Raw genomic sequence first — 26,227 nt, forward strand, 5'->3', positions numbered from 1 at the left:
TTATTTTTGTCGAACTATTTTAATGACAAAGATCGGAGTTTGATTTGTTGGCTCATGGCCTTTCTTTCTTGAGTTAGATCGTTGATTTGGATTGCCCGCCAAATTATTTCTTTATTTTTAAATCTTCCGCTGATTGAATGAATGAACGGATGTGTGATCAGGCTATGTGGTTTCCTTGGGAGCCAGAAATGGTTTCTGAGTGCCGGTTACGTCTAGGGTACCCTCCCGAGGCGTGACATTATAGGACTTGGTTGGATTGGATCCATAATTGGTTGATTCGTTCATACCCTGGCAAAGTATGAACGGACGCGGCAACAACGTCGATTTGTTGTACTATCACTGGCTCATAAGTGATGGTTGTCGGATAAGAGAAACTCCCATATAAGTCTTGATAGTACTCTGAGTCGGATTGAGTTGAATGATATGTGATTGGTACCGTCTAAACCATATTCTTGTTTAGACTTAGGGCACTTGATTGAGTTGTTATTTCTCTTGAGTCGAGATTCCGAGTTGATTTGATTCTTCCTTGATGTTTGTTTAATTTGGCCATTTTATATACTCGTACATTCCATGTACTGACGCCATTTGGCCTGCATCATTTCATGATGCAGAGACAGATACTAGAGATCATTAACCGGCGCACCGTTGAAGATCTACCCACTCCCAGCTAGTTGGTGAGTCTTCCTAGTTTCTGGAGGATGCCGAGATCTTCCTTACAGCTTTGTTTTGTTTTCTTTAGTTTGATTGTTGGTAGCCATGGACTTGTCATTGACACCTCCCAAATTATTGATAGAGGCTTCATAGACTAGAGTGTGGGAATGTTGAATTATTCTTTTGAGTAGTTCTTCTATAACTGTTGGTTGATTTGATAGTTATTTGGCCTTTGGCCCTAAATTATGAATAATACTTCATTGACTGAGTCTTCCACTGAGAGAATGTGATCGAATTAATATGTGAATGGACCAGGTGGTTCGCTTGGAGGCCAGAAATGGCTTTCGAGTGCCGGCCACGCCCTAGGTTACCCTTCTGGGGTGTGACATCTTGGACCCCAACTAAATGGGAAAAACACAAGTTGTCCTTTTGTTGCTTTGGATACTCCATCACTAAATCTCTCAGGATTGAACTACATTGCATCATCTCAACAATATTTTAGAATCATGATGCAACAAAAGTTGCACCCCAGAGGGTAAACACAAATTCCCTAGCTTTGTGTCTTTGGTTACTACTCAATTAATAAAACATCCTGATGGATACAACCTTAATACCTCAACCTTAATACCTCATTTAAGATCATAGACAACTGTTAAAAAGAAAAGATCACAAGTGATTAGTGTCTTTTTGTTTTTTGAGTGTTATGCAAACAAAGGAAAATAAGCAATATATAATTTGCATAAATAGTTGAATACTCTTAATTAATATCGTGTGGACCAATGACCAATCTATGAGGTTTTTTGGGGAAATTATGTAGGTCAACCTAAAGAAAATAATATCACATTATGCAAAGACATCTTTAGACTGAATATTACCCCCTCAGTCCCAATATATATGATACTGTCATGCCCCAAGAGGGTACCTAGACGTGACCGGCACTCAGAAACCATTTCTGGCTCGCAAGCGAACCACATAGCCTGATCACACATTCGTTCATTCTTTTAATCAATGGAAGACTTATAATAAAGAGAATATTTGGTGGGCAAATCCCAAATCAACAATCTAACTCAAGAAAGAAAGGTCATGGGCCAACAATTCAAACTTCAATCTTAAAATAGTTTGACAAGAATAATTTAAGGAAAGAAAATACTCAATCGACCCATTACTATCTAGTCTATAAAGCCTCTATCACTACTATCTAATTGGTGCCAATGACATGTTCATGGCTACTTCAAATCAAAATGAAAAGGGCTAACTCGATGCAAGAATGATATAAGCGGTGTCCTCCGGATGTAGGAAAGGACTCACCAATACGATGAGTATGTATAGATCCTTAATGGTGCTTCTATTGACGATCTCTTAAACCTGTCTCTGCATCATAAAATGATGCAGGTCCAAATAGACGTCAATATATGGAATGTACGAGTATGTAATATGACAGAATGAAACGTACCTCAAGGAAGAATAACGTCGGTTCAAATATCTCAAATTAGAAAGATAAAAGAGACTCAATCAAAGTATCATAAGTCTAAAGTAAGAATACATTTTAGACAAAGACCAATCATAAACCATCCAATCCAGTCTGATCATGTACGATACAATTCAATTAAATCATTCAATCCAATCCAATCATACATCATTCTATTCAACCCAATCACATATCACCTAATCCAATCCATCTCACATCATCTAACCCGATCCAATCGTACACAATCCAATCACATATTATCTAATCCAATCCGATCATATACAATCAACTCAATAATCAACTCAAAGAACTCAACTCAATAAATATGCAAATTAAATTATGCAATGTTTTATAATTCAACTCAATCATCTACAATCACAATCAAACCAATCATATCAAGCATAATCCATTCAATTGGGAGTTTCTCTAACCGACATTTATCACCATATGAGCGAGTGATAGTACAATAATCCGACGTTGTTGTCACGTCCGTTCATACTTTACCAGCGTATGAACGATCAATCAATCATGGATCCAATCCAACCAAGTCCTATCATGTCAGGATAGTAAAATGGACAACATCCGACTTTAACGGTTCGATCCCATGGGAAGCATACGACTTTAACTGTTTAATCCCCTCCTACGTTTGGCGACTTAGTTTATTGGTTCGAGTATGGACTATACTCTTACCCAATTCGGTGCTCGATACTCCTCCCAAGACTCAATATGCTCATATCTATCAAGTAAGTAAAATACTCAAAATACTCATTTAGCCTCATTGGACTCTTTCAAATCAACTCATTTAGTCTCATTGGACTCTTTTCAAAACTCAATCAAATCTGGCGTCCTTGGACCTTCTTTCAAATCAACTCATTTAGTCTCATTGGACTCTTTTCAAAACTCAATTAAATCTGGCCTCCTTGGACCTTCTTTTAAATCGACTCATCTCAAATCATCAAACTCTTCTCTTTAAAATTTATACAATCTCAAAAATCGGCATTTTTAAAGTAGAAATGCTCAACTCACTTATACTCATGTTCAAAAATAATTAAAAGACTTCTCAAACTTAACTCATGCTTAAACTCTTTTTAAATCATGGATGAAAATAATCATTCTTTAAAACTCAAAATAGCTTATAAATAGTTTATGCAAAAATGCTCATAATTATTTATTTAAAATTGCTTCTCAAAAGATTATTTAATTTCAAAATATTCATAAGACTCCAATCAACTCAAATTATGCAAATCACATGTCACATAATCACATTAGACTCCAATCTACTTCATCACACAACATCCTCATCAACATAGCCTCTTCATTCACATCATCGTCAAATATCATCATTCACATCATCGTCAAATATCATCATTCACATCATCATCAAACATCATCATCACATCATCCTCAAACATCTACTCCAAAATCCTTATTTAATTCTACATTCCATTTATAAAAACAAAAGTGATATTCTAGCTCTACCAATGTTTTAATTCTTTTTATGCCATTCACATTCATAACTATTCCAATTCATTCTTCTTATTCCAATCGACACATATACCCAAACCATCCATCTCAAACTCAAGACAAATTATGACCAAAAAGAAATCTCATCTTGGGTTCATGTGAATGAATACATGAATCCATACTCTCAACAAAACTCAACTCAAGAACACCATCAATACATATGAATTTATATACAAAACTTCATTTGTGGTCAATGATATGAAATATAATTATTCAAGAATTTAAGTCATGAAAATCGCCAATCAATTTCTAGTACATAAAAATACTCTAGAGTTTAGGAAAATTTCAAACAAAATCTTCATAAAAAGTTTGAATCTTTCACAACTTCTACCTAACACATCTATGTGCATATGGAAGAACTTAATCCATATTTTTGGTTAGCCTTACATACCTTGCTTGAAGATCATCTCACCGAAAACCAAGACTTGACTTGAAGATCTTGAATCCTTGAGCTTTTGAGAGTATCTCTTGTTGGAGATGGATTTGAAGGAGTAGAGAGGGGATTTCTAGGGTTTTTAGAGAGAGAGAGAGAGGTACTAAAATAATGGTCCAAAACGTCCCAAGGCAGATGTATATATAATTTGGGAAAATACCCAAATTGCCCTTTCTCCAAAAAATTTGGAAAACAGGCTAAAACGCTCCTGGCGCAATAGTGGTGCGTCGTGCCACTGCAGCGCCAAGTCAAATTTAGGCTTAAAACCAGCACATCTGATAGTGGCGCATCGCGCCAACGACCAAACTACTGAGGTTATTTTGTGGCGCAATAGTGGCGCGTCGTGCCCTTACAGCGCCAAACCCATATTTTCTGGGTTCTGGAAAATAGGCTAAAAAAAACCCTGCACATCTCCTAGTGGCGCTCCGCACCTGGGACCAAACTTCTGAGGCTTGCCATCTCCAAAATTTGCCTATGCTTCCTCTCCACTACCCTATTTTGTTGAGGTGTATAAGGACAACTGCTTTGGTGAAGTATTCCCAGGTTCTGCAAAAGCTCACAAGTTTGAGAGTTAAAGAACTCAGTACCATTGTCAGACCTAATGGTCTTGACCCTGCAGTTAAACTGAGTATTCACAAGTGCAAGAAATTGTTTCAAAACCACAATTACTTCAGTCTTCAGCTATAATAAATAGACCCAAATATATCTGGTATGATCATCAACAATAGTGAGAAAGTAATTCTTCTTATCAAAAGTAAGAGTTTATAAGGACCCCACAAATCTAAGTAAATCAATTCAAAAGAATGTTTTGCTTTAGAGATACTTGAAAAAAATTGTAATCTAGTTTGTTTTGCTAATGGATAGATACTACAATTGTTATGCACACTTTTGTCAATCTTGTTTTGCTGAACTAGAAGAGAAAGGCGGGGACAGGAAGCTATTCAGGCTAGCCAAGGCCTGGGAGAGGAGGGCACGTGATGTGGATCAAGTGAAGTGCATTAAAGACGAGCACGGAAATGTACTGATAGAGGAGACCCTTATCAAACAAAGATGACAGTCTTACTTATATAAACTTTTGAATGACAGTGGGGACACAGAAATTGTGTTGGGAGATTTGGAACATACAGGAAGGAGTCACGATATTGGGGGTTGTAGCAGTATTACGGTCGATGAGGTTAAAGGTGTTGTTCGTAGGATGTGCTGGGGAAGAGCGATCGGACCTGACGAGATCCCTGGAGAATTTTGGAAGAGTGCGGGCTCGGTAGGTTTGGAATGGCTGACTAGGTTATTTAATGTCATCTTTATGACTGCAATGATGCCCGTAGAATGGAGGTCGAGCATCATGATCCCTCTATACAAAAACAAGGGGGATAGCCAGAGTTGCGACAACTACAGAGGTATCAAGCTTCTAAGCCATACTATGAAAGTGTGGGAAAGAGTGGTGGAGATGAGGGTGAGGAGAGGCGTGTTTATTTCAGAGAACCAGTTCGGATTTATGCCGGGACGCTCAACTATGGAAGCCATCCATCTTATGAGGAGACTAATGGAGCAATATAGGGAGAGAAAGAGAGACTTGCATATGGTATTCATCGACTTAGAAAAGGCTTATAATAAAGTCCCTCGAGATATACTATGGAGATGTTTAGAGGCTAAAGGTGTACCGGTAGCGTACATAAGGTTGATCAAGGACATGTATGAGGGTGCCAAAACCAGGGTAAGGACAGTAGGAGGGGACTCAGAACACTTCCCGGTGGTGATGGGGTTGCATCAAGGATCAGCCTTGAGTCCGTTTCTATTTTCCTTGGTGATGGATGTATTGACGCAACAAATTCAAGGAGAGGTGCCATGGTGTATGCTTTTTGCGGACGACATAGTCCTCAACAATGAGACTCGTAGCGGAGTTAACGCTAAGTTGGAAGATTGGCGAAGCACCTTGGAGTCTAAAGGTATTAAGCTGAGTAGGACCAAGACAGAGTGCCAGTTCAGTGAGACACCTCAGGAGGTTGGCGCGGAACTTAGGCTCGGGGACCAAGCCATCCAAAGAAAAAGTAGTTTTAAGTACCTTGGTTCTATAATGCAAGGTCATGGATGGTTTCAGAAGAGGTAGGGGTAGGCCGAAGAAATACTGGGGAGAGGTGATCAGACAGGACATGACGTACTTACGACTTACCGAGGACATGACCTTAGATAGGAGGGTATGGAGGACACACATTAGGGTAGAAGGCTAGCACATAGTGGCATTTCTCCCCCTTAGCCGTAGGCGTATTAATGCACTATGATTCCTTGTACTTTGATTTATGGTATTTATGTTACTATCTAATAATACCTACTGCTTTTTGTGCTTTGATTATTTCGTTATCTATTTATCTACTTTTAATACTTTTGTCTGACCTTTTTTTTATGCTTATAATGAGCCGAGGGTCTTTCGGAAACAGCCGTCCTACATTGGTAGGAGTCAGGTCTGCGTACACTTTACCCTCCCCAGACCCTACGATGTGGGATTGCACTGGGTTGTTGTTGTTGTTGTCAATCTTGTTTTGGAATTCCATCACATTCTTTATTGTGGATATAGAAGGGTGGCTCAGTCTTCTATGCCATGGGTTGCATCTTTTCTCAGCATCTGCTAAGTAAACTTGCCTCACATCTTCTCTTCCTTATTTATCAGAATCTTCAGTTGCCCCTTGGAAAATGTATAGTCCTCCTTGTAATCTACCAATCCCCTTCACCCTGCCACTGTAGAGATTCTGAAAGATACAGTGATCAGGAAAGAAATTCACTGAGCAACATAACTCCTTGGTTAATTGTGACACTAACAGTAAATTATATTTAAAATCAGGCACAAATAACACATTTGTGATTCTTTCCTGTCCAAATAATTCTGCACTTCCTGTATGTGTAATTGGCACTATACTTCCATTTGGTAGGTGCATCCGTACTTCTTTATTGGCTTGTAGATTATGAATGCTCTTAAGCATTTTTTCATTTGCAGTGACATAGTGTGAAGCACCTGAATCTACTATCCATTCACATTTTTCTAGCTGGGACATCAGACAAGTCACAATACCTGTATGTGGGCTTGATATTCCTCAGAATCATGGCGAAATAGAAGTTGCAGAGATGAGTGATTTGAAGAAGATGACCTAAGAGAGTTGGGAGAAATTTTGGGAGTATTATTTCGTCTGAGGAGAAGAAGAGTAAAGTGAAGTCTCTTTGACTTCCTTTACTGATGTACATATATATAGTGTGGTTAACTTATTGTTAACCACAGTTAGCCATACCTAACTACTATTAACAAACTAACTACTCCTTAACAGAAATTATTTAACAGACTAACAACTACACATTTACATCATTAACTACTAACAAATTGCTGTTATGTTTACTGTTATGTGTCAATAGATTCTTTTCCCAAGTAGCTTAATTATCATCGAGTAGGCCCATGGCTGGTAAATTCTGTTTCGATCTCCAAAAGTATTTGTTAAGGATTCTAGATTATTGTTTCCAGCTATAGTTTCTTTCTAACGGATTTTCCCTGCTTTCCATCTCCACTAGATCGATTGTAGCTTGTATGTTCCTAGGACCCGAGAGCTTGTTTTGAGGGACTGGTGAGTAGAGGGCGTTTTAGAATGAAATTTGCTTAATACTTGGACTTGACGTATCAACTTCCATATTCGATTCATTTGAAGGTTTGGCGGGGTGTGTGTGTGAAAGTTGTGCTAGTGACGAGGACATTGGAAAAGAAAAATTCTAGAGAGTGGAGAGAGTTTTTCTCTCTATCTATCCATCCTCTTATAATTGATCTTCTAGTAAACACCTTTAATTGTTACTTCTTTTGTTAATCTAGTTAGTTATTAGATAGTGTAGAGAAATGAAGGGAAAATACCCAAGAATGAAGAAAAAAGATAGTACATAGGAATGTTAATAATCTAGAAGTATCACATTGTTATAAATTAACTAACTTGACAATTTTATAAAGGAAGAAGAACAAGAGAATATGTATATAGAAAGTGTTAATAGAGAGAGTAGTAATATAGAGAGAGTAATAGCAATTCTTTCTCTTATGTGTTTTGTGTGTTTTTACATTGAAGTTTAAGGCTATATTTATAGCCATATTTACAAGTGGAGGAAAATATTAATGGGCATTTTACCCACTTAAAAAGTAAATGGACTATCCACCATTTTAAGTGGACAACCATTTTACTTGGTTGATATTACTTGGTTGATAATACTTGGTTGATAATACTCCCCCTTGGATGTCCACGAGAAATGTGCCTCGTTAAAACCTTATTAGGAAAAACCCAGTGGGAAAAAGCCTAATGAAGGAAAAAGAGTACACATATCTGATAATACGCCTTGAGTGCTGCCTCATTAAAAACCTTATCAGGAAAACCCAGTGGGACAAAACCTTGACTAAGGGAAAAAGAGTACAGCGCGTATTTTGCTCCCCCTGATGAAAATATCACTTAATATCTCGAAGACGACGCATTCCAATTTTGTATCTCATTTTCTCAAAGGTTGATGTTGGCAATGCTTTGGTGAACATATCCGCCAAATTGTCACTTGAATGAATTTGTTGGACATCTATTTCACCCTTCTTTTGAAGATCATGAGTGAAAAAGAATTTTGGTGAAATATGTTTTGTTCTGTCTCCTTTGATGTATCCTCCCTTCAGTTGAGCTATACATGCACCATTGTCTTCATACAATATTGTTGGAGCGTCTTTTGTCAAAGAAAGACCACATGTTTCTTGAATGTGTTCAGTTATTGATCTTAACCAAACACATTCTCGACTTGCTTCATGAATGGCTATTATCTCTGCATGATTTGAGGAAGTGGCAACCATAGTTTGCTTTGTTGAACGCCATGATATAGTTGTACCCCCACATGTAAATAAATAGCCTGTTTGCGATCGACCTTTATGGGGATCAGATAAATATCCCGCATCTGCATAACCAATCAATTGTGACGTGGAATCATTTGAGTAAAACAATCCCATATCAATGGTACCTCGAAGGTATCTGAATATATGCTTAATTCTATTCCAGTGTCTGCGTGTTGGTGAAGAACTAAATCTTGCTAACAAGTTTACTGAGAAAGCTATATCTGGTCTAGAATTGTTGGCAAGATACATTAATGCACCAATTGCACTAAGGTATGGTATTTCAGCACCAATAAGTTCTTCATCATTTTCATAAGGCCGAAACGGATCTGTATTAATATCAAGAGATCTCACAACCATTGGAGTACTGAATGGGTGTGCTTTATCCATATAAAATCTCTTTAAAATATTTTCAGTATATGTTGACTGATGGACAAATATCCCATTTGTAAAATGTTCAATTTGTAGACCAAGACAAAATTTTGTCTTTCCAAGATCTTTCATTTCAAACTCCTTTTTCAGGCATTTTACTGCCTTTGAAAGTTCTTCTGGAGTTCCAATAATATTTAAATCATCAACATATACTGCTATTATGACAAATTCAGATCGAGACCTTCTCATAAAGACACAAGGGCAAATTGAATCATTTTTATATCCTTCTTTTAGCAAATATTCGCTAAGACGATTGTACCACATTCGCCCTGATTGTTTCAACCCGTACAAGGATTTTTGAAGTTTTATTGAGCAATTTTCTCGAGAATCCTTGTATGCTTCAGGCACTTTGAACCCTTCGGGAATTTTCATAAAAATGTCGTGGTCCAATGAGCCATATAAATAGGCAGTGACCACGTCCATTAACTGCATTTCAAGCTTTTCATGAACTGCCAAATTTATTAGATACCTAACAGTAATTGCATCCACCACAGGGGAATATGTTTCCATATAGTCAATGCCAGGTCTTTGCGAAAAACCTTGGGCTACAAGTCGTACTTTATATCTTACGACTTCACCCTTTTCATTTCGTTTACGCACAAAAACCCATTTGTGCCCTACTGGCTTGACACCTTCAGGTGTTCGAACTATTGATCCGAAAACTTCACGTTTTTCAAGTGAAGTTAACTCTACTTGAATTGCATCCTTCCATCTTGGCCAATCATTTCTCTGTCTGCATTCATCGACAGATTTTGGTTCAAGATCCTTATCTTGTTGCATTATTTCAATGGCAACATTATAAGCAAAAATATTATCGACCACAATATTATTTCGGTTCCACCGTTTTCCTGTCGAGACATAACTTATTGAGATTTCTTCATTCTCATTATTTTCAGGTACTTGGACCTCCTCGGTGGTATCACCATTTGTTGTATCTCTGGGCTCTTCTTGAGCACTCGCCTCCAAATTATGATCATCTTGATCATTCATTCCTTTCCTTTTTCGAGGATTTTTATCTTTGGAACCAAATGGTCTTCCACGTTTTAAGCGTGGTCTAGATTCATTTGCCTGAATAAGTTGTCCTACCGGGACATCAACTCGAACTTGAGCATTAGCAGCTGGGATATGCGATTTAGTAACCCGTGGAAGGTTAGTAAATGCATCCGGCAGTTGATTTGCAATATTCTGCAAATAAATTATCTTTTGAACTTCTTGCTCACATTGATTTGTTCGAGGATCTAAATGAGATAATGACAATGAATTCCAATCTATCTCATTTTTCATCTGCTTATGTTCTCCCCCTAATGTTGGGTATACTGATTCATCAAAATGACAATCAGCAAATCTTGCCGTAAATAAATCTCCAGTCATAGGTTCCAGATATTTTATAATAGAAGGAGATTCATACCCAACATATATTCCCAACCTTCTTTGGGGACCCATCTTTGTGCGATGTGGTGGAGCAATTGGGACATATACCGCACACCCAAATATTCTAAGATGGGATATATTTGGCTCCCTTCCAAACGCCAACTGTAATGGGGAAAATTCATGATAATTTATTGGCCTTACGCGCACAAGTGCTGCTGCATGCAAAATAGCATGCCCCCACATTGAAATAGGAAGTTTTGTCCTCATTAGCAATGGTCTAGCTATCCATTGGAGGCGTTTAATCAATGATTCCGCTAGACCATTTTGTGTATGTACATGAGCGACCGGATGCTCAACTTTTATTCCAATCGACATACAATAATCATTAAATAATTGAGATGTGAACTCACCAGCATTATCAAGACGAATTGTCTTTATTGCATAATCTGGAAATTGTGCTCTTAACCTTATAATTTGAGCTAACAATCTCGCAAAAGCCATGTTGCGAGTTGATAATAAGCACACATGTGACCATCTTGTAGATGCATCTATCAAGACCATATAATATTTAAATGGTCCACATGAAAGGTGAATTGGCCCACATATATCACCCTGTATACGTTCCAGAAACGCAGGGGATTCAATCCCAACCTTAGTTGCTGATGGTTTGATAATCAGTTTTCCTTGGGAACAAGCAACACAAGAGAATTCCTTAGATTGAAGAATTTTCTGATTCTTCAAAGTGTGCCCATGTGAATTCTCAATAATTCTGCGCATCATATTATAACCGGGATGGCCCAACCGGTCATGCCAAATGATAAAATCATCAGAATTAGTAAACCTTTTGTTTACAATGGCATGTGATTCAACAGTACCAATATTTGTATGGTACAACCCAGAAGAAAGTGCAAGTAATTTTTCGTGCACAATTTTCTTCTCCATATTTATTGTAGTAATATAAAGGTATTCAACCTTTCCTTCATTTGCAGTCTCAATATGATAGCCATTTTGACGAATAACCTTGAAACTTAACAAGTTTCTTTGAGACTTACTACAATATAATGCATTATCAATTATCAATATCGTTCCTCCAGGTAGTAATAAGGTTGTTTTTCCAGAGCCTTCAATTAATTTTGTACTACCAGATATTGTATTGACATAGTCCTTTTTCATAATCAAATGACAAAAATATTTCTTTTCTTTTAATATCGTATGAGTTGTGGCACTATCCAAAATGCACATATCTCCATTATTCATCTTGAATCCAATTGAAGACTGATAAATTTATTTATCTTCATAAAATAAAAATGCATTGTAAGAAATAAAATAAGTAACAATTTTGCTAGAAAAACATAAGTCCCTTTTTTTTTAAAGTTAAATTATGGTAATTTAGAATTTAAAAAATTATATGATTCAATTATGATGAATGTTACAATAATTTAGTTTATGGAATTATATACTTATTAACCTTAAATAAATATTATACACAAGTATTAAAAACAAATATAAAATATTATAAAACATTAATATAATATTATTCATCATGTATAGATAATTTGTTTATTGACAAAAATAATACAATCATTATATATTATTAATGTCTAAAACATTAACAAGAATAAATAGTTATTATAATGACATTAAATAAGGCGAATATTATTTTTAGTAACCATATGATATTAAGATTAAATAATAGCACACTAATAGTAATTAATTACAACATTGTAAAATAGCACAATGTAATAAATAATATACAATTATCATAAAAATGTAACCTTGATTATTATTTTTTTTTCTTCAAATACATAAACGTAAAAACACAATAATTCGAAGTACATGATAACATATTGAAAAACATGAAATTAAACATCAATTAAGATCCTTAAAAAAATCTTCAACCTCCAAATGAGTAATATCATTGAGGTCATTAAAATCATCATCCCTTAAGGCCAGATTTGTTTCAATATTATCATTATTCAAAGGCCTTGCCTCAACATTATTTTCGAACGCCAAGTGTGACTCTATCCGAGCATTAGAAGAAGAGGCACCACCTCTATTTGCCTTTCTTTTAAAAGAATTTTGATAAAGTCTTACAAAATGCTCAGGCGTCCGACATTCATTTTTCCAGTGGCCTTTCATGCCACAACGATGACAGTTACTTTTTGAAGTGCCATTTTGAGAACTGATATTGTTCTCCCTTTTATGTTGACCACCACCACGACGATTATTATATCGTCCTCTTCCATTGCCACGCCCACGCACATTATTATGACCTTGATATTTATTATGTCTTCTTTCAGACTGGCCATGTGCTTTTACCATATTTGCCTCCGGTAACGGAGCAGTTCCAGTGGGACGGGCTTCATGATTTTTCATTAAAAGGGCATTATGTTGTTCAGCCACCAGAAGGCATGATATCAATTCAGAGTATTTTTTAAAACCCTTTTCACGGTATTGCTGCTGTAATATTACATTAGAGGCATGAAAAGTAGTTAGTGTCTTTTCTAACATGTCCTCATCATTTATATTTTCCCCACATAATTTTAATTGGGAAGTTATTCTAAATACAGCAGAATTATACTCAATTACGGTTTTAAAATCTTGAAACCGTAAGTGCATCCACTCATAACGAGCCCTTGGCAATACCGTTGCCCTGAGGTGGTCATACCTCCCTTTTAAGTCTTTCCACAATTCAAGTGGATCTTTCACTGTCAAGTATTCCATTTTTAGGCTTTCATCTAGATGATGACGAAGGAAAATCATAGCCTTTGCTTTATCCTGACTTGATGCTGTATTTCCTTCAATTATAGCATCACCAAGACCCTTAGTGGTAAGGTGAATTTCAGCATCAAGTACCCATGACAAATAATTTTTACTAGAAATATCAAGTGCCACAAATTCCAATTTTGACAAGTTTGACATGATGAAAATTAATTTGAAAGTAACAAAGATAACTTAAAAATTAAATTTCTTTAGTAGATATACCTGATATAGAAGTTAATTTTCTGAAAAATTAGAGCTTCGTGCTGATAACGTGTTATAAATTAACTAACTTGACAATTTTATAAAGGAAGAAGAACAAGAGAATATGTATATAGAAAGTGTTACTAGAGAGAGTAGTAATATAGAGAGAGTAATAGCAATTCTTTCTCTTATGTGTTTTGTGTGTTTTTACATTGAAGTTTAAGGCTATATTTATAGCCATATTTACAAGTGGAGGAAAATATTAATGGGCATTTTACCCACTTAAAAAGTAAATGGACTATCCACCATTTTAAGTGGACAACCATTTTACTTGGTTGATATTACTTGGTTGATAATACTTGGTTGATAATACACATCACCTTATTTATGTCATTAAATATTCAATAAATTAAAAAGATCTACTAGGAAGTAATTAATAGGAAACACTCGACTTTTATTCAACCAACTCATAACGATTACATAATTTAGAAAATTACAACCACAAAAATATTTTGCAGCTCAGTACATATCATAGTGTCATAGATGACACAATATACTTTGTGGCCATAATTTGATCTTAATGCTTCTTCTTAAGCTTCCTCTAGAGCAATTTTGCCACCAATACAATGGTTCTCTTTGCAGCTTGTCATGCAAGGTCCAAACTTGTCATTAAGATCTGCAAAATTCACCCCAAAAAATTAGAGAAACTAAAAGCAACATTAATTTTATTGAGTCGCTCTTGTCTATAGTACATTATAGAACATATGAAGTAGCAAGAAAGGCAAGGAGTGTGTTTGTGTTAGTTACGTACCATTGAGGTATTTGGAACAAATGCCAAGAGAACATCCAACGTTGCAAACAGTTGTAGTAGGGTTTAGAGTTGCAACTTCATCAGAAATTGTTGTAAATGGCGAAAGGCAACCGCCGACACACACAAGTAAGCCCATAATATCACGTGAAGCTGAGAATTTTGTTATACAGTCTAGCGGACATGATCTGTTACAATCAATGAGGCAATTAATAAAGCTATCAGCACTTTTGAAATTTGCAACACATCCTGCCACACAAAATTGGCCAGCCACAAACTTATGATCTGTAAAAACAAGCATTGCAAGGAACAACACTACAACAACTTTCAATGCCATTGAGAGAGTTAATTTGCACTAGAGTTGATCTTGTTATTTGGTTGATGTATGTGAAAATAAGCTTAGCTTCTCAAGTATTTATAGGGGAAATACAAGCATACATACATCATATATATTATTTTTTACATTATTGTATCTAAAAGATATCTAATTTGTGTGATGGAGAATCAATGGTGGAGATCCTCCTATCCAAAGGGCATATCAATTGAGACTTCTTAGTTCATTGGAAAATTATATCAGGTATATATTTAGGGCGGAATCACAAAGGTTCAATTTTTTAATCTCTTTCGTGGAAAATTAAACTGCGTCTCTGTTTGACCAGTTGATCTCACAACTTTGGGTGTGCACAAGTAGACACTTAAACTTGTATAATCTCCCATGGTCTCAGCATTATTTTGATCAGTAACCCAAAGCATTGCAAGAAACAATACCAATACAACTTTAAATGCCATACTTAATTATATGATACTATTGTTATTTCGTTGATGTCAAAAAAAAGGTCCTCACCCTAAACTATTTATGGAGGAAACATATATAAGACTTCTGCTTTTGTATACTAACTATCTATTTTAAATTGCTTCCGCATAATTTTATGAAATTATTGGGTTTAGGCTGACTTGTCCGGTGAAAATGGATAAGTACTATCACGTCCGAATTCGGATCGTGACTCAATCATTCAACTACAATACATACTGATAATAATTTAAGTCATTGGAAAGACTATTGAATCACCTTGGTTCTATCATGCGTTTACTTCTTTATGTTTTAACTTTTTCTTAATGAATATTTGACTTTTTCGTATTTGTTTGACCATCAATATTTACATGTTCTAAATATAAACTTCAATATTTAGAAAAACGGAATGGCATGAAAGACCTTTTTACGTTTATCAGTTTGTCATCCCAGTCCATTTACTTCGAGGAATTTCATCCTGACATATGAACTTGTTCAAAATTAATATTTTATTTTTTAATTTTTTTTATTTGAATTATATTAAAACTCCTAAAATTTAAGACTTTAAAATGAATCACAGTTTTGTTAACTTATATCAATCTTTTTTTTTAATTAAACTAACTTATTATTCATCACAATTTTTAATTCACGACACAAGAAAATAAATCTGCATTAATACATTCAATTCCTAGCTGAACTGAATGTACTTTGAAAATGACTTATCATATGTACTTTAAAGCTATATTTGTAGTTGTAAAAAATCTGTTCAAAATTTGAATGATTGAAGTTCTTTGGGAAGGGTGTTAAAAGAATATGATAAATCAACCGAATCAATCGTATCAAATTAATTTATAGAATTTTTTCAATATAATCGTGGATTTTTATTTAAGTTTATAACTATCTCGAGCGGTCTTTCAGGATTGATCGTTGTGTGTCACCACCTCCCATCTATCCTACACATTTAATTTTTTTAAAAAAAATCATTTTTCATCCATTAAATAATATTTAAATTTACATCAATTTAATTATTTATATGTAAATATTAAGTTACGAATTCACCTAGCACAATGGCCCATTGTTGTGGATTTGAGACTAGCTAGAGACACTCTTTTTAATATGCTAGGTAAAATGAATTTTTTTATGTATATACATCTTAACTTTATCATGTTTACTTTTTTATATTTTAAATTTCATTAATAAATATTTTAACTTCGCCGCTAAATCCAAAAATTTTCTTAGTACACGTTTATTCACGAGATACAAAGTACGTTGTAGGAAAGGGACAAAACAAAAGTGCTAATATATTCATCATGGTACTTCTAAGATTCCTCTTTTCCTTTGCAATGGTACTTCTAAGATTCCTCTCTTTTTTTTGTTCTTCTATACTCAATTGAATAATTCACTAATAAAAAAAAAACGTGAATTTGTTCCCCCTCAACTAATTTATAGAGGAATATTATAGTATATCCCCTCTCAACAATATTATCATAACGTTTTAATCATGCATGGTAAGTTTAGTTTAGTCACGGGATATATCTGATCTGTACTATAAGATTCTTAGAAAGGGACAATACATAAAAATAAAAAATGTACTATGTATGAGTTATCCACTGGAGACAAGTAATTCAAAACAAATCAAGTATCATAAAATTTTCAAATTTCTTTAACTTTGTTTCATTTTTTCCCTTTGATTTTCAATCTGGTATATGTATTACGATCTCTGGTAATTTTAAATTCATATCGTCATAAGATAACATATATAAAAGTGATGGAGAATCTCTATTTGATCAGTGTCTGAAGTGCCGAACCACCCTCGTTCAAAGGGTGTTAATTGAGACTCTTTGGTTGAAAATCCATGTTATATATATTAAATTTTATAATTTTTTCGTGTATTTACTTCTTTATTATTTGAAATTTTCTTAGTAAAATTTCTAAATCAAACACATTTTAAGTACGCTGCTCCGTACACCTTTAGTCACGAGAAATCTGTGATAAACATAATTCAAGAATATTTTCTAAGAAAGGAACAAGTAAAAAAAACCAAGATATATATTATTTAGATTCATGTTAACAATAACGAATTTAAGATTATTTTTAAAGGTTCAAAAAATAAGAATATAGTACCTGAAATTTAAATTTGAAACTTCAATATGTATTTTAAACCGATCAACCACTAAGTTAACGTTTAATCTTATGTTCAAGCTTTGGTAGCTTAGTACATAGCATAGCGTCATAAATGAAACAATTTCTTCTTAAGCTCCCCTTCAACAAGGGACAGAACTACCCTCGCCTAAAGGATGTCAATTGAAATTCTTTGGTTGAAAATTTTCATTATGCAGATAGGTAAAACAATTTTATATATGACATTTAATTTTGCACTTTCATTTTGTTGGATACTAATCAACAGAATTCTCTATTCTGTCAATTCTTCCTCGGGTTTCTTCTTAACTTAATCTTGATTCTACTTAATTATTAGAAATAGGGTTGAATCTATGAATTATTAAAATCACAAACATCCATACATAAAAATAAGAAGAACTACAATTTCTCTCATGCTTTAATACAGGAATATTAAAAAACTAGAATTTTATTAGATAGATAACACAAATACATAATTTAGAAAAGGGATTACAACTACAAATTAATAATTTAGTGTCATAGCTAGACAAATACTTTTGTGGCAATAATTCTTCAATACTTCTCTTCTTAAGCTTTCTTTAGAGCAATATTGCCAATGCAATGGTTCTCATTGCAGCCGCTCATGCAACTTCCAAACTTAATTTTATCTGCAAAATTACATAGTTGTGTGAAAATATATATATATTTATTTTTAAGATAAGTTTCAAAAGCACACTTAAATTATTCCTTTTTATTGAGTTTCATATTTAAACTATTGGTAGTCTGAGTTTCATACTTAAACTATCACTTATTAGTTTAAGAAACAAATCTCTCTCTTTTATTCCACTCTCATCATGGTGTGCACTACATTCTCTCTTTCATTTTAAAAAATTATCACATCACACTCCACATGAACAAAATATTTCACCTTGACAAAAATTAAATAAATTATTAGTATTAATTAAAATAAAATATAAAATATTTTTCTTATCTCACTTAAAAAATATTTATAAAATAAAATATAAAATATTTTTTTATCCCACTCCATCACTTTCTCTCAACCCCCCCCCCAAATTGTTTAGTTTTACTTTTAATTTTTAAATGTATTTTATAAAAGTTTTTAAAAATAAAATTCTTACTTCACACCTCCCCCATCAAATAATAATTTAGCTATTATTTAATTTTTTTTTAAAAAAATCTACTCAAATCCACCTAACCCTCCGCTTCCAAAAAAAATTCCATTTTGTGTTAGATATATACATATGATTTTAGGAAAGTATTTTTTATTTGCCACAAGATGTGACACCTCAAAATTTCTACGCTATGATTTGGACCATTCTTCTTATGCGTATAGGCTTGAACTCGAAGGTTTCAAACGGCATATATGAGTTAGGATCAATTTCTAAGTATTTAAAGTGTATTAGATGTGATTTAGAGTCATAAGGGATCCCTAAAAGCAAGCCAAGTCCAAAGAATTCCTCTTGGCTAAATTTCTGGATGAGTCTGTATAAGGGTCAACTTCAAACGACCATATCTCCTAAAATATAATAAATTAGGTATCCCATGACCTATCAAATTAAAGGTATTTGAGTCTTCTTTCCAACGCCACCAAAATTGTATTTTTCCAAGTCCGGAGTCAAAAGTTATGTTTGGTTGACCAGAGAGGTCCGCGACAGGTCCACGTCGCGGACCTGGAGCGAACTTTGATGAATTTTTTCCAGATTTCATTTTGTCGACCAGAAAGGTCCGCGACATGTCCGCGTCGCGGACCTGAAGCGAAATTGTCCTGATTTCCAGATTTTGGAGGGGCATTTCGGGAAAATTTCTTAACACCTATATATACAACTTGGTCACGTTTTGGGATGATATTTTCAGTCTTTTGCCTCAACAAAGAACCCTAAACCACATCCTCTTCTCTCTCAATTTATCTCCAACAAAAAATCTTCTAAAAAAAACTCAAGGATTCAAGTTCCCCATTGAAGACCTAACATCAAAGTTTCTTCAAAGTCTTCACCAAGGTATGTAAGGCTACTCAAAGCATGGGTTGAGTCCACCCATGTGCCCTACATCTTCTTTGAGATTGATTGTTCATAAGAATGGAGTTTATTGATAGATTTATGTCCAACTAGGTCTTTTTCATCTATTAATCTAATTTTTATTATGTTGATGTTGTGGAGTCAAGAAAGTGATGTGCTACATGCGGGTATGAGTTGATTGAAATGAGAGGTTAAACATATTTTGTTGATTTTCTTAACTATGCTGATTATGTTAAATATGTTAATTTTCGTAAATATGTTACTCATCTTGAATTGTTGTTTTAGAATCTTGGAGTTTTGATGAGTCCCAAAAGATTTGTTAAATGAATAGGGGAACGATAAGATAGGTTTGTATGTTGTTATAAATGCATATTTAATTTACTCTTGAAAGATATGTTTGGGATTGATCGGATAGTATGATCGGGAGATGTTTGATTTTGATAGAGTTGATGAGTTGACAAGATTCTAAATGAGACTTGTCGATATGATTTGATTGAGTTGATTGGATGGAGTTTTATGAGCATTAAGTCTTGGGAGGAGTATCGAGCACTGAATTGGGTAAGAGTACAATCCATACTCGAACTCATAAACTACGCCGCCAACGTAGGAAGGGATTGAACCGTTAAAGTCGGATGCTTCCCATGGGATCTAACCGTTAAAGTCAGATGTTTTCCATTTTATTGTCCAGAAATGATAGGACTTGACCGATCAATGGAATCCATGATTGGTTGATTCGTCCATACCCTGGCAAAGTATGAACGGGCGTGGCAACAACGCCGATTTATTGTACTATCACTGGCTCATAAGTGATGGTTGTCGGATAAGAGTAACTCACATATATGTCTTGATAGTACTTGTCACGCCCCGAGAGGGTACCCTAGGCGTGGCCGGCACTCAGAAACCATCTCTGGCTTCCGAGAGAACCACTTGGTCTCATTACTCATTTGTTCATCAGCGGAAGACTTAAGAATACTAATGTGGGCTTGTCATAATCAAAGGAAAAATAGATAATTCTTAGAAGAAGTAGTTTCTAAGGAGAACTACTCCGATTACATCATCAAACTCTGTGTATGAAGCCTCTAATACTCTTATATGGTGCCAATGACATATCCATGGCTACCTCAAAAGAAACATCACACTCAACAATAATAAAAGGATAAGGAGTTCCTTCGAATACAAGAAGGACTCACCAAATAGCTGAAAAGAAATGATCTTCAACGATGCGCCTATTGAGGATCTCTAACACCTGTATCTGCATCATAAAACGATGCAGGTCGAATGACGTTAGTACGTAGAATGTACGAGTATGTAAAATGGCAGGAAGGTAAGGACATATATCAAGAAACTCCTCTCAAGAAAACTCAGCTCAGAACTCAACATCATCTCAACATGAATATGTAATGCAAGTTTAAAATATAATAATATAAATAATAGTAATAAGCAATGCTTACTCAGTTGGGAGTTTCTCTAACCGACAACCATCACTTATGAGCTAGCGATGATACAACGAAGCGATGTCGTTGCCACATCCATCCAATACCTTGCCAGGGTAAAGGACATCACCATCTTGGATCCATTCATCAAAGTCCTCTTTTTGGGACTTAAGAGGCATAGCCTCCATCCTACGCTGGCTACGTAGTTATGGGGTTTGAGTCAATTAAACTCTTACCCAACTCGGTGCTCAATACTACTCCCAAAATATGTGCTCATATTAAACTCATCATCTAGTCTCATTGGACTTTAATTTAAATCATCAAACTCATCTCATTTCATGTTCATCAATCATTATACTTCCAAAAACATCATTTACATCTCATCAAAACATCTTGCTCAAAATATCATTTTTCTCAAATTCATTCAAATTCAACTCTTTTACTCTTTCAAAACTCAATAAAATACATATATAGTATTAATTCATATAACTCTCTTTTTATCAATAAAAATAATAAAAAGCCAACATCTTTACTCAAAACATATGTAAAAATATTCATGAACATCAAATCAATTAGAATTCATGGGAAAGTAGCCATGAACAATAATTCCAATAATATGAGAGATAAGAATAATAATAATATTAATGCATAAATATATCAAACTCAATAGAAGAAGAATTAATTCATCTAGAATTCAAGATTTGAATAAAACTCAACTATAACTCAATTATAATAAATTTAAATATTGGGCGCATGGACGAACTCAATCCAATGCTATGAAAGCCTTACATACCTTAAATCCGAAGGTTTACTCCGAATTGGAACACTCTTGGACCCCTAGCCTTTTCTTCTCGCCGGAGCATTTTGTGTACTACCCGGAGTATAAGAATTACCGGAGTAGTATTTTTATACTATTAAAACTATATTTGAGAAGAAGTATATAGAGAGAAGAAATGCTTAAGAAAGCTTGATGAATAAAATGAGGAAATAAGGTGGGTATTTATAGGTGGGAAAGAGGGACCTAACAATAAATAAAATAATTTTAAAGAAAAATCTGAAAATTTAATGGAATATATTGATGTCATGGATGATGTTAAATGGAGGACAATTTATGTCATGCATGATGTCAAATGCATCTAGATGTTTCCATGGTAGGTAAGATGCGTTCTTTTTAACAGAATACTCATTTTCGAAGCTGCGTTTGAATAAGATAAATTCCTTATTAGGATTTGGTGTCTTCATAAGAATTGTAGATATGGAAGTCTAGTTTCATATCGTTCAAGAATCAACCAATTTGGAGCAACCTACAGTGAGATATGAATTTTCTTCTATCAACACTCAATTCCGTCACAGCACTATATCTTGCAAAGATTAATTTATTTGACCTACTTATACTCCGAATTTGAAGTTATGTTCTTCATGAAAGTTGTAGGTAAGGATGTTGTGCTTACCCAGAAATTTTAATCACCTAATTTGGACCAACCTATGAAGAGTTATGCCCAAAATACAGAGGTTGTATTATTTTCATCGAGAATTGAAATACCGACATACAATATTTTAGGGGTTGTTACAATATCTCCCCCTTGGGATCATTCGTCCTCGAATGAAGATGAAAATAGGAGACATAAAGAATGAATATCATCAATACATCAATTTCTCAAAAACTCTGATACTCAAATGGTCAATGACTCAAACTCAAGAATAAACATCGATTCAAAGGTAGAAATAAGGATAATTACCTTGAATATCGTTATCAGAAGGCACAAATAGATGAGGATAGTTATCCTTCATATCTTCTTCAGCTTCCCATGTAGCCTCTTCAACAAATTGATTTTGCCATAGGACTTTGACAGATGCCACTTCCTTAGTTCTTAATTTATGAACTTGACGATCAAGAATTTGAACTGGAACCTCTTCATAACTCAAACTCTCTTTCACCCCAATGCTCTCAGCTGGGACAACAAGTGAAGGATCTTCCAAACACTTTTTAAGCATAGAGATGTGAAACACGGGATGAATAGCAGCTAATTCTGGGGGCAACTCCAATTCATAGGCTACATTACCTACCCTCCTCATAATCTGATAAGGACCAATGTAGCGGGGACTAAGCTTCCCTTTCTTTCCAAATCTCATCACACCCTTCATGGGTGAAACTTTCAAGTATACCCAATCGTACACTTTGAACTCCAAATATCTTCTTCTAACATCAGTGTAGGATTTTTGGCGACTTTGAGCAGTCCTCAACCTCTCTTGTATGGTTTTCACCTTCTCCATAGCTTGGTGAACCAAGTCTGGTCCAATCAACTCAGCTTCACCAACTTCAAACCAACCAATTGGTGATCTACATCTCCTCCCATACAGAGCTTCATAAGGAGCCATTTGAATACTCGAATGGAAACTATTATTGTATGCAAACTCAATAAGAGGTAAATGATCATCCCAATTACCTTTGAAGTCAATGACACAGGCTCTTAACATATCCTCCAAAGTCTGTATCGTACGCTCTGCCTGGCCATCTGTTTGCGGATGAAAAGCAGTACTAAGGTTCACTCTTGAACCCAAGCCCTTCTGAAATGACTTCCAAAACTGAGCAGTAAATTGAGCTCCCCTATCAGAGATGATAGACAAAGGAACTCCATGCAGTCTAACAATCTCTCTAAGATACAGTTTGGCATAATCCTCTGCAGTGTTCGTAGTCTTAACCGACAAGAAATGGGCCGATTTAGTCATCCTATCCACAATCACCCAAATAGAGTCATGTTGTTTGCGGGTTCGTGGTAAACCGGTAATGAAGTCCATATTGATCATTTCCCACTTCCATTCTGGGATCTCTATATTTTGAGCCACTCCACAAGGCCTTTGGTGCTCAACTTTAACTTATTGGCAATTAGGGCACTTGGACACAAACTCTGCTATATCTCTCTTCATTCCACTCCACCAGTATACTTCTCTCAAGTCATGATTCATCTTTGTTGAACCTGGATGGATGGAATACTTAGAATTATGGGCTTCTTTTATGATTCTCTCCCTAATACCATCAACACTTGGAACACATAATCTTTCTTGATATCTCAACACTCCATCTCCCCCTTTGGTAAAAGCCATTACCTTCTGCTTGTGAACCTCATCCTTCAGTTGAAGAAGAATAGGGTCCTGATCTTGCTTTTCTTTCACCTCTGCAACTAGAGATGATTCGGCTCCATTTCGTACTATTGTACCACCCTCACTAGAGTCAATAAGTTGAACTCCCAAACGCGCAAGTCTATGCACTTCCTTTGCCAACTCCTTCTTTTCCTCTTCCACATGAGTTGTACTTCCCATAGATAACCTGCTAAGAGCATCAACAACTACATTTGCTTTACCTGGGTGGTAGAGAATGCTCATGTCATAATCCTTGAGCAACTCTAGCCATCTCCTTTGCCTCAAATTCAGCTCCTTCTGGCTGAATACATACTGCAAGCTCTTATGGTCTGTGAACACATCCACATGTACACCATAAAGATAGTGACGCCAAATCTTAAGAGCAAATACCACAGCTGCCAACTCAAGGTCATGAGTGGGGTAGTTCCTCTCATGAGTCTTAAGCTGCCTGGAGGCATAGGCAATGACCTTACCTTTCTGCATCAATACACATCCCAACCCAACTCTTGAAGCATCACAATAGATTACAAAACCATCCATTCCTTCGGGTAGGGATAGTACTGGAGCAGTAGTCAATCTAGCTTTCAACTCTTGAAAACTTTTCTCACAAGCATCAGACCATTGAAACTTAGCCTTCTTCTGAGTCAGCTTAGTCAATGGTGAGGATATGGATGAAAATCCCTCAACAAACCTCCTGTAGTAACCAGCCAAACCTAAGAAACTCCTTATGTCGGTTGGAGAGGTGGGTCGGGGCCAGTTCTTAACTGCCTCAATCTTTTGAGTATCAACTTGGATTTCATCCCTAGATATAATATGACCTAGGAATGCTACAGACTCAAGCCAAAACTCACACTTTGAAAACTTAGCATACAACTCCTTCTCCTTAAGAGTTTGAAGGACAATCCTAAGGTGATTAGCATGCTCACTCTTACTTCTAGAGTAGACCAAAATATCATCGATGAAGACAATTACAAACGTATCTAGGTATGGCTTGAATACTCGGTTCATGAGGTCCATAAAAGCTGCTGGAGCATTTGTAAATCCAAAGGACATAACAAGAAACTCAAAATGACCATAGCGGGTTCGAAAAGCCGTCTTCGGGATGTCACATTCTCTCACTTTCAACTGGTAATAGCCTGATCTGAGGTCTATCTTAGAGAAACATGTGGCACCCTGAAGTTGGTCAAATAAATCATCTATTCTGGGGAGAGGGTACTTGTTTTTAATGGTGACCTTGTTTAGTTGTCGGTAATCAATGCACATTCTAAGGGACCCATCTTTCTTTCGCACGAATAGAAAAGGAGCGCCCCAGGGTGAGACACTTGGCCTAATAAACCCCTTATCTAGGAGGTCTTTCAGTTGTTCTTTCAACTCTTTCAACTCAGCAGGAGCCATCCTATAAGGAGGAATGGAGATAGGTTGTGTATCAGAAAGGATATCAATACCAAAGTTTATCTCTCTATCAGGAGGAATTCCGGGTAGATCCTCAGGAAAGACTTCAGGAAACTCATTCACAATGGGAACTGACTCAAGAGATGGAGTCTGATCATTAATATTTTTGACTCGAACTATATGATATATACATCCCTTAGAGATTAATTTTCTGGCCTTAAGGTAGGAAATAAATTTACCCCTAGGCACTACAGAATTACCCTTCCACTCTAAGATAGGCTTGTTTGGAAATTGAAACTTGACAATTCGGGTCCTACAATCAACCGAAGCATAACAAGAATAAAGCCAGTCCATACCAAGAATCACATCAAAATCAACCATGTCCAACTCAACTAAGTCATCCATGGTATCCCTATGATAGATTGACACAGTACAATTTCTATAGACCCTCTCAGCTAAGATAGAATCACCAACAGGAGTAGACACACTGAAAGGCTCAAGAAGACACTCAGGAAGGATCTCAAATTTACTAGCCAAGTAAGGAGTCACAAAAGATAATGTAGCACCCGGATCAAGTAATGCATACACATCAAAAGAAAGGACTCGAAGCATACCAGTAACAACATCGGGTGCATTTTCTTGGTCTTGGCGGCTACCCATAGCATATAGACGGTTGGTTCCCCCACCTGTACTTGAAGCTGCACCTCTATGATTACCTCTATTATGTGGAGCTGCAGAAGAAAACTGAGCTCTACTACTTCCATCTCCCTGCCTTTTTGAAGGACAC

General features: G+C 35.5%; 1 protein-coding gene across 1 annotated transcript; it reads right to left on the reverse strand.

The window, feature by feature from the left end:
• Positions 1-14,197: 14,197 nt before the first annotated feature.
• Positions 14,198-14,939, reverse strand: LOC129877112 (uncharacterized). The gene is made up of 2 exons (XM_055952593.1): positions 14,534-14,939; positions 14,198-14,398 (listed from the first exon to the last, which is right to left on the reverse strand). Exons 1-2 carry the CDS (start codon positions 14,865-14,867, stop codon positions 14,313-14,315), a joined length of 420 nt encoding a protein of 139 aa, XP_055808568.1. The 5' UTR covers positions 14,868-14,939; the 3' UTR covers positions 14,198-14,312.
• Positions 14,940-26,227: the final 11,288 nt, after the last annotated feature.

The sequence above is a fragment of the Solanum dulcamara genome, chromosome 12 (assembly GCF_947179165.1).
Source record: "Solanum dulcamara chromosome 12, daSolDulc1.2, whole genome shotgun sequence".
In the NCBI taxonomy this organism is placed as follows: Eukaryota; Viridiplantae; Streptophyta; class Magnoliopsida; order Solanales; family Solanaceae; genus Solanum; species Solanum dulcamara.

What these genes read in the sequence shown, in the direction of transcription:
- LOC129877112 (XM_055952593.1), bottom strand. Translation starts at nt 14,867, where the DNA reads ATGGCATTGAAAGTTGTTGTAGTGTTGTTCCTTGCAATGCTTGTTTTT. An exon ending in TTGTTCCAAATACCTCAATG is followed by an intron (nt 14,399 to 14,533) that starts GTACGTAACTAA and finishes TGAATTTTGCAG; the next exon opens with ATCTTAATGACAAGTTTGGA.